The sequence below is a fragment of the Saccoglossus kowalevskii genome, chromosome 20 (assembly GCF_978046115.1).
Source record: "Saccoglossus kowalevskii chromosome 20, keSacKowa6.1, whole genome shotgun sequence".
NCBI lineage: Eukaryota > Metazoa > Hemichordata > Enteropneusta > Harrimaniidae > Saccoglossus > Saccoglossus kowalevskii.
The window spans coordinates 11,913,015-11,923,233 of NC_140660.1; the positions used below are offsets into that span (position 1 = coordinate 11,913,015).

The window sequence follows — 10,219 nt, forward strand, 5'->3', positions numbered from 1 at the left end:
ATTACTGTGTAACATTTTTCCGTTTAATCTTTCACAAAAATAGAAAATCTGAAAATCTTCTTCAATTGTAAATCGTTCACAAATCTACAAATAAAATAAATATTTATTAATAATAATAATATTAATAATAATAGTAGTAGTAGTACAATAGCTCCCGGAACTATAAATTTACATACACATCATTCGCAGTTCCGGGGACTTGGTCAAGATAAAGTTGGCTATTTTTAAGTTGGTTTTGTTTTGAATCTAAGTATGCATAATATTATAGCTACACGTCATGGCTATGCATTGTTACTGAAGTAAGGTGAGCTAGTCCAGAAAAAACTCACAAGTCATTGAAACTTTTATCAAAAATATACAAGAAAAAAATCTGAAAAAATTGCAGAGAAATACTGTTCAGCTATTTACAATTATGTATAAATATGTACAATAGTTTATGACAGAGCAAAGTCAGAGTAATTTGAAAAACTAAGACTGTCATTGTCTTCTCGCGAGAAATTGAATTTATTTGAGTCTCTCGTGAAGCAAACTTCACAGAGGCATTGTTCATGTTTGCAAAACGAGCTGAAACAAGCATCGCCGGTCGTTTTCCGCCTTTTTGAGATCCTTTTTATGTGATCAATGTCATTCGCGGCGAATTCACTAATATCCGATAAGAAAGAGTCGTTTTCAAAGTAACCGGACTCCTCAAGTTTTCTTTTCTTGCTTGGCGCGAAATAGTCTGCCTCGTTCTCACTTCCCACATTGAACATGCTTCCTGATTCGCCATCGTCTACATCCGGAACGCTGACGTCAATTCCGCTCTCAAACTCGAAATCGTTCGTATCCTCGCTGTTGTAACCGCTTTCCCGGCTGATTTCCCGTCGGAACTCTGGGTACATATTCCCACCGAGTGGTTTTATAGGGAGTTCGGCAATGTTAACTTCCGGACCGTTGTCGGTTGTCATACAGTGCAGTGCTTCGCGGGGTTGAAGGAACCACTGAAAGTAATCCTCTACGTCGCTGATATCAAATTCTGGGTCACCGAGAATGTCTGCGCTCGCTCTCTCAATATCCACTGAATCGTACTCTATTTCCGCTTCCGCCAGTACTTTCTGTAATAAGGCAAAATAAAAAAAAACACATTAATTTTCTTTTACACTTTTTGTTTGAATGTATAGCTTCAACTTTCTCCGATAATATTGAAAAGGAACGTTACCGTCATTGTTTGTTCGTGTATTAGCCCGACTATTAAAATATGAATATCACAACTACTACAGCTAGCGAACTATCTTAACATAATACTAGTACGTACCTTCAAATTTAGGCTTTCAATCCTTTCCTGGCAGAATGGTGCATCAAACCATCCATTCTGGAATGTAATATCAAGCAAACTCATGTTCCCTGGCGAGGCTTTGGTGACCAATGGCGGATAACGATGGTCCCATGCCCCTGTGTTTGGGTTAAAGCGATAGTATGGTAGCAGTTTCCAACCGTTGGTGGCTATTTGATCAATGGCTTCCAGAACGTAATCGACGGCGTCATCATGCATGAAGTACGGGAGATTGATCCTGGCAAATCCTGGCCTGAGCGCCTCCAATGGCTGTTTGTTTTCCTTCTTCATTCTGTCCTCGTCGAGAATCCGAATGAATTTATCAGCAATCTTCTCAGAGATTCCCAACAAATCCTAAAGACAAAAAGAAAAACAAATTCTATAAGCACAAGAAAAACAGAATGGAATCATTGTTGGTGTGTCCGAAATGTCCAGCGCGTACTTTAGTGAAGCGTTTTCGTCTGAGCCGGAAGTCATGTGACATATTTGGGCGGCATGGAACATCAAGTATTAAGCTCGAATGCAATAAATAGTATACGCTTAAATACTCGACTGTATTGCGCGTCTGCCTTGACCCGTACCTTTGTGGTATTCAAAACTAGAACCCCCCCCCCACCATCATATTACAGACTTATACTTACATGAGCATAAGGTCCTGCGCATGCGCATCCTCCTCGTGCCTGAATACCATATAAGTCATTCAACAGAGTACAGACGAAATTGTGGTGCAGAAGTTTCCCGCTCTTTTCATGTCTCACAAGGAAGGAGAATATAGGTAGTCTGCGTGGTTTTCGGCATCCCAGGATGATGAGATTTCTGTTATGCTGCCACCTGTCGAAGGCTCTTCTACACAGCTCTTCCTCGCGTGCTTCAATAACGTCAGTACCGACAGCCTAAAAAGAGCAGACGAACAGAAAATGTGAATGAAATGTAGCATAATGTTGTACACATGTTGCATGGTTATATGAAAATTGCCACTTTCTGACCTTAAAAGAAACGCTAAAATCACATGAACTATTTATCATATTTGGAAGGATACTATTTACTAATTTTGTAAATTGATCCACACAGAATAAAGATAATGCTACTTACATCTTTCAACTGAAAGGCCATACCAGCGCGGATTGATTCAGTGATAGCCGGTGTACCGCCTTCCTCTCTAGCTTCAATGTCTTTCAAGTAGTAGTGCTTCTCTCGCGAGACGTACGAGACCGTGCCGCCGCCCGCTGATGCTGGGACCCTGTTCTTGAAGAGACATCTCTTAGCAATAAGAAGACCAGGAGTTCCTACACCGCCAACAAATTTGTGAGGAGAAATAAAAACCGCGTCTTTAGAACAATCGCTCCCATCCCTGAAAAGACAAGACATGAAAAAATGGCATAAATATATGTATTCTAGCTTCGTTGTGTAGCGGGCTACAATATATTACTACTAAGTAGTATACACGGCATCTCCCCTTGAAAATATACGACTGCGCCATCTTGTGACATGCATCAGTGCGTTGATAGAAATTATACTTACATGCTTGGCGGGTTCATCTCGACGTTGAGGTAGGGACCGGCTGTGGCGTAGTCCCAGAATGCCAGCGCCCCGTATCTGTGGAGTAGAGCAGACACTTTGTTGGTGTCTGTTAGGATTCCAGTCACGTTGGAGGCAGCTGAGAACACACCCATCATAACTTCTGCACCATTCTTCTTCTCCGCTTTCAACTGTTCTTCCAAGTAACCAGTGTCAACAGTTCCATTCTCTGTTTCTTTAACGCGGATCACTTTAGCGCCGCTCTCCTTCCAAGGTAAGATGTTGGAGTGGTGTTCGAAGGGACCAACAAACACGACCTGAGCAGACGAAATGATATTCACGATGAAATCACGGAGAACGACGTAGCTTTCCCCCTCTCAAATTTTTTAAGCATTTTCTATAATGATTTTTAATTATCGACCAATTAGACATATTTTTTTTTTTAATTATCTTCATCAATATTTATTCTCAAATATATTCAAGCTCGTCAACCGGTTGTTGTCAGAGAACCTCGCGCTTACTTTCTGCATGGTTACTGACACCATGGCCTCCGAAAAGCGACACACAGATCAGTTACATTAAGTGCACTGTGAATACTTCGACATCTTACCGTTGTTTTCGCCTTTTCTTCCGTTAATTGCATAACCTGGTACAATTTATGAATGGCCCCGGTGGCCCCGCTTCCACAGAATATGACGGCATCGTCGTCACCAACATTCACGCTTTTCTTTATCAGATCTCTGAAAATACAAACATATACTTCTTTAGAATTTTTCTTAAATTAAATAAAAAATATATATATTTTAGCATTATTCTGTCATTCTTTAAAAATCTTAGCAAAAAAAAAGAATGTTGCTTGCGTTACTCACTTTGCGTCTGTTCTGAATTTTGTCGTCTGCTTGGATACAATGGTGGTTGTCGTGTGCGTATTTCCGTAGTGTGGCAGAACATTCTTTTGAATGTAGTCTTCAATAAACTTCAACGGTCTATAATTGAAACAATATATATATATATATATATATAATTTACACGTAAACACATCAGATATTGTTGTTTTGCTTTAGTAAACAAATTCAGAACAAACAAAATAGTCCGCGGCGTACACAGATGCCACAGTTGCCATATCACTGCTTTCAATGGCCCTGGTGACCTCGGAACAATATATATGTGAGGTCGCGTTGCGTGACATGACTGACACACATTCAAACATCTCCTCAATAAACTTGGCAAATTATGTAACTTATTAACTAGTTTGGCGTCAGACCAGACACTATTTTCCCGGGTCGAAACCGCCGTATGTTAATCAAGGGGAATGAAGGAGGAAGGGTCTACGAACTATTGCATAATTAAATATAATAGACAATCTTACCTTCCAGAAGCTGTATAATCACAATAGACCACTGCAAAGAATTAAAAAAAAAACATAATGAGAACGAAGAAGCGATAAAAGAACTGTAGCAGTGAATACAATTTCATAGATTTTTTTTTACCCGCTCACGTGTTTGTAGAGTAGAGGTAAGTTAACGTTCGATGGCCGTGTTCAATTCGTTTGCAATTCAAGAAATCAGCAAAGGTGAAGAGAAACTCGTGTATGCGTGGGCGCAAATATAAACAGCCGATATGCCCACAAAACCACATGGACTGTGATAGTGCGCTTATACCGACGAACACGTGCTTTGCGCTGTGAGTTATAGAACAGTGCGTTCGCTAGACCGATCAGGCCAATTCAGCGGGGATCGAATGTACAGCGTCATTCTTGTTGCAGACACCGAGTCAGGCAGAATGGTCTAATAGCCCCGCCCGGGGTCACCGCGGGTAACACGTGAACCCGGCATGCGATCGGGGGGGGGGGTATTTCAACCAGGAGCGTTTGAATATTTTTAAAAATCTCAAAACTGAAAAGTTCTCCGGTAATAGAGAAATAGTTTTTGTTGTGTGATTTGTTAGCACCTACCTTGTCGTTCTCCGAATGGCCCGTTGAATCTGGCTTCCCCGCCGACTACGTTCTGTTCGATGTACTGTAGGAACCGTAGTCTCTCCTCAGACACCACGTTATAATAGTCGATGGCATCGTATACACCGGCGTCTGCGTGGTCAATCTCCATGGTAATAAAATGTTTAAAATTCACTGCTGGATCGGGCTTTTCCAGATGAATCTCCTTGGCGTAAAAAAAAATCTTATAGGCTGACGGACATTCGCGTATTCTCAGCTCGGGACTCTTGGCTGCTCAAGAGATGAATGAATTCTCACGAATACCCCGTTCTCTTTTAATAGGTTATCGCACAAAGGGCACAACCATTATGGAAGACTCACGGGGGTGTCGGGTTCTCTTTCCACTTCAATGGTTACTAACCAGTCAAACGTGGTATATTTATTCAAACACTACCGGATTAAATTTTAACGCATTCGAATCCTAAAAATCATAATAATTTGAACCTGAGTCATCAAAATATCAGTATTATGCCATAAATTCGGGCTAGATTCCGTAACCCTTGTTGTATAGTATTCATACGTAAGAAGGCGGCTGTAAGTCAAAACGACTTGCTACGTCACGACCCACTGAAAGGTGATTGGTGCGTCTATCAGTACATACCGGTAAACAAGGGACACTTTTTGTATTGTTCATCGTTAAACAAGACCCATAGAAATGTTTCAAAGTGCACCCTCTAAAGCTTTTCACACAAAGATATTTGTTCTGCTCGGCTGGGTCCTTTCTATTTCACCCTTTTCAATTCATCTTTAACTGGTCCTTTCAGCTTTTGAAAAAAAGGAATCGCGTGCATTGAAGCTAGCAGATAGTTCCAGCTGAAAGCGGCAATGTCGTCACATTTACCTTCCAACGTATAACCCCCAAGATGCGGAGTACACGTCACACTAACACATGTTTTTATGTTCAAGGCATTGCAGACTATCGAAAACTTTAATGTAACAAATCTTTTTTTTACGTTCAACACTCTATTTTATAATTCTTTATATCATCTTGAAAAAAAGACCCCCTAGGTAAACAGATTTTTCAAAAACCTGAGGCAGGTATGTTTTGTTTGGGAACGTCGTGATTTTAGGATATCATCCCACGAGAATATCGAATGTACGTGAAAACACCAAAGTTTTTCACAGAATACTAGACCTGGACACAACTTTCATCACATTTTTCGCCAACAAATTTGATTTAAATTTTAGTAATTTGTACTAACAATAAATTAACAATGAAGTACATAATAATTTAGCCCCAAATGATAGACGGGAATGGTTATGTCAATTAATATTCTGGCAACCGGATGACAATTTTTCAACAACCTGTTAACGAAGACACTCGCGTGTCCAAAACTGCAAGAGAACGGGTTTTTGAAATGAGCATGAGTTCAGATATTTCAGGATTGTCTTGCCACACCGACAACACGATTCTCCGGCGAAATCTTGCGTATTTTGTCAGGGTTCTGTAAATTTTGCGCTGATGTTAACTACAAAACCCACACGACGCGCTGTAAGCGGTATTCCGTATACGTAAGCTTGTGAAATATCGTGCTGTGTAACGTGTCTTCAAATATACAAGATCTACATTGGTTTGCATACCATATCGTCTAGGTTTTAAAATGAGGGCAATTATTGAAATATTTATGTAGTTTTGTTTTCAGTTTGAACCGGAATCTGTAAATTGTACTAATTCTGGTAGTTTTTTTGTCAAATATATACTTATTGGGAAATTCGACATCAAGCTTCATATTTGATTGTTGATTAAATCGAACTTAAAAAATGAGCGAAGTGTTTAATGTAGTACGTCTTCTTTTCGGCGGCCGTCATCATCGCCGATTTACACTCATAATTATGTTTTTTTTTTTTACTTTTACTTGACAAAACTTCCAGACAATATACAATGACTATTGTTATTTCCTTTCCTTCCGATTGTCAGTCACGTTATTACGTAACACATCTCGTTCTCATGGCCGTGTTATTTTGATTCCATCCCGACATGTCCGAGCCTGTCGGCGAGTTGCCATTCATGGAGACTCAGCTCGAGTGCTGAGGTACCGACTTGAAGACAGTTGGCGTTTCACTTCACGCCCTGCGTGTTTTTTCGGCACACATACTATGATAGTTGTTTTTGATGCTGCCGATTTGCAAGCGATTCGCTGTCAGTTCCGATCGTTAAAGCTATGGATCATAGATGAAGCGTATCTCCCAGTGTTTTTGAAGTCCCATCTTCGTCGGCTCCCCCTATCTTTCTGTACTCGAGTCTAACACAGCTTGACCATGAAGGACGATAAACAAACGATTTGTTTTGTGGTGTGCGTACAAACGCATGTTATCATCACGAGCTTGACTCGTGTAAATTTGCAATATTATACCTGATTGGACACCCGTTACTAAAATCTAACAGTCGGACCAATGATAGACCAGCTTGTTTGTTGATTTCAGCCTTTTTATATATGCTTCGATTTGACTTTGATTGTATGAAATAAAGTCACCACAAAATATCGCGGACTCAATCTGACAGGTGTTTTTAACGGCTGTTTCGTAGCGTAAGTTGCCTTACGTTACGTGTAGGCAGCCGCCATCTTCTGGTCTATAGTTGAGTTGCTGTACATGTAGTATTGTAAGAATATTCCACTATCTGCATATTTATTTCCCCAACATTTTGATCAAGACTTATAACTAATATGTATTTACGTCCTTTTGGTCAAAAATTGTGACAAAAATTATAGAAAAATACGGAAATAGACAAAATGTTACACCGACATTCATTACATATTTCAGTCTTGTATGGTATTAATGGCATGCTACGCTCATATCTGATTTTCCGGTATGCGTAGTGCTTTCATTTATGTTGCTCTATTGCAAATGTTTTTATTTGCATTTTCGTATTTTTGTACTTGTGGCTGGAGATCACCGACTGTAAAAGGATTTTATTGACGTTGGTCGCCAGAACAAATCGATGCCGCGATCACCCTAAATTTCCCGGTCTACCACCGTCACCAGAAGTGGCTGAAATGTATTTATAGGATATGTATAGAAAGAAATACTCGTTGATTAACGACTCCTCGTGGGTATTCCAGAATTCCTGCTATACAGGCGTTAGTTATTGGAAGGAATTCCGAATTGTAATCGCCGCGTAGCAACGCAACGAACAACTGCAAGTTCGAGAATGAATGATAACACCCCCGTACGAGGATTCCAACAGTCGCCTTCGCCGTGGTTGCTTCATTTAGTGGCTTGCGCGATTAACGAAAATTATGTGTGGCGCTATCTGGGCAATCACGCATGTGTGTGTGTTTTGATCGGAGTTTGGACGTCACCACGGGGTTTAGCTCCTACCGGGCAGTTCGCATGATCAGATCAACTGAAGTCATTCGTTGATTAAAGTAGAACGAGTTAGTATTGTTTTTCACCCCCGATTATTATCAAATGTTGCTTTAACAATTCTAAATTTAATAGTGATCTGTATTTTTAATAAAATAAAAAATAAATAAAATAAAAACATATTATTAAATAAAATAAAATAAAAACAGTATATTGTTATTGATTCACTCAAACTGTTCTGAAAATTACATATACACCGTTAACCCCCCCCGTTACGTTAATTTAGCTGTACAGATTAAAGTTACGAGAATGGAGTCTTTAAGTTTTATCAGTGTTAATGATAACTTGTGTGGATCCAATGTAAACATTTTCCGTACGTACACAAATCTGAGTGTTTAACAAGTTGAGAAGCTTCCTTAAAACTTTAACTTCTCGGCATACAACAATCACGATGGATTGAAAACAGCAAGGACGATTGCTTTGGATGACCTTCTCGAAATAAGAGAAACCGCCTAAATCAGGATAAGAAAGATACACACGTGACAGGAACACGAGAACATCTTCACGAGACCTTGCACGTGACTCGGAGTCGGAAGCGGAGGATGTTAGTTCCTGTTTTCGCTAAGAGATGTACTGGGTGGGGCTGCTAAGAAGAGGAGGATCCGTCCCCGATGACATTGACGATTTGTTTCTTTAAGAAATATGTGCTACACCTTGTTTTAATGTAATAAAATTGTTGTTAAATGCCCAAAAAAACAAACAACATTTGTGTGAATATTTATTGTTTCAATGTCAGCTACTAATACCATTTTTTTCTGCATTTTTCTTTTATTCTTTAATATTTCTGGAAATGAACCCTAATTTTGAAGCTAACAGGCAAAGTTTGTGTCAATTTTCAGTTTTTAATCAAAAAATGTGGCTATTTATGTCTCAATCTTTTGAAGGAATGCGCAGACTATAAACGGGACTATTTTGTGAATTTGTGACAGAAAGATACATTCACCGTATGAATTCGTTATTGGTACATGTATATTTCATTTCTTTTGATCATACATTCAATGCGCACGTCGCTCTGTAATTGCCGTAAATGTTGGCCCGGAAATGATAATCCAAAAAACAAAACAAAAAACAGATAGCTCGCGAAATAAACAGGAACATAACTTTTATTTAAAACATTCCTACGTCACAATTGTTTGTCCTGATCGCCCTACTGCTATTTTTACCATTCTCACGCTTGGTTACCCCACTTGAAAGAGCAGCGAAAGTAAACGCCGGTATTAGCCAATAAAACGCGAGACACGACAATGCGTGCAACGCATGTATGGTGACCTCACACGCCTGGGGTCAGTGCGTTTGAAAGCGCATAGAGCTCTTTACGTCACTATGGCAGTACTTCGTCACAGAGCACGGTACAAATGTCCATTTTACGAGCTTCATTCAGTACCATACCCTGCGTCCACGTCACACAGATGTAAAACAAGGCGCAAAATAGAACAAGAACGAAACAAACAAAATAACCAACCAATCAACAAACAAAAACAACACATAGTTTCAAATTCACTAACTCATAATGCGTTTCGGGGTTAAGCGCACAGTGATTTAGTTACAAAAAGGATCGCTGTACATGTAGTTTATTATTAGGCAAAAAGGACTCCCTGTCGCTTCACCGAATTTGACTTCGTTGTGTCGTGTTTTGAGCATTAACGCGCCCGCGGTGGCATTTTATTTGAAACGTCGAGTCGTGTTCCTCTGTTCAACCAAAGATATTCTTGCCAGTCACTCATGAACAGCCCATAAACTCACCCTTCTCGCGAGTTCAGTCCCGGGATATCGACATAGAGAGCCATATGTCACATGCTACAAACGCCATATTTAAATAGCTACATGCCATTTTAGCGAATTTGACTCCATGCATGAATTAACTGAATCTTGATTTAGCTAAAGTGTCAACAATTTCATTGTGAGAATATACTTTATTTTAAATTAGTAACATCTTGAATTGACGAAATTACAGATTAGGTAAATTAGCTAAAATACTAGCTAAAAAGACATGTTTTACAGTATATATTTTTGAACCGCACTTGATAATT

General features: G+C 39.5%; 1 protein-coding gene across 1 annotated transcript; it reads right to left on the minus strand.

Moving 5' to 3' along the window:
- Positions 1–305: 305 nt before the first annotated feature.
- On the minus strand, positions 306–5,057 carry LOC100375561 (uncharacterized). Its single transcript, XM_006811993.3, has 9 exons — positions 4,785–5,057; positions 4,200–4,230; positions 3,700–3,816; positions 3,441–3,570; positions 2,834–3,147; positions 2,405–2,663; positions 1,954–2,205; positions 1,295–1,666; positions 306–1,094 (listed from the first exon to the last, which is right to left on the minus strand). Exons 1-9 carry the CDS (start codon positions 4,933–4,935, stop codon positions 435–437), a joined length of 2,286 nt encoding a protein of 761 aa, XP_006812056.1. The 5' UTR covers positions 4,936–5,057; the 3' UTR covers positions 306–434.
- Between the last annotated feature and the right edge of the window lie 5,162 nt (positions 5,058–10,219).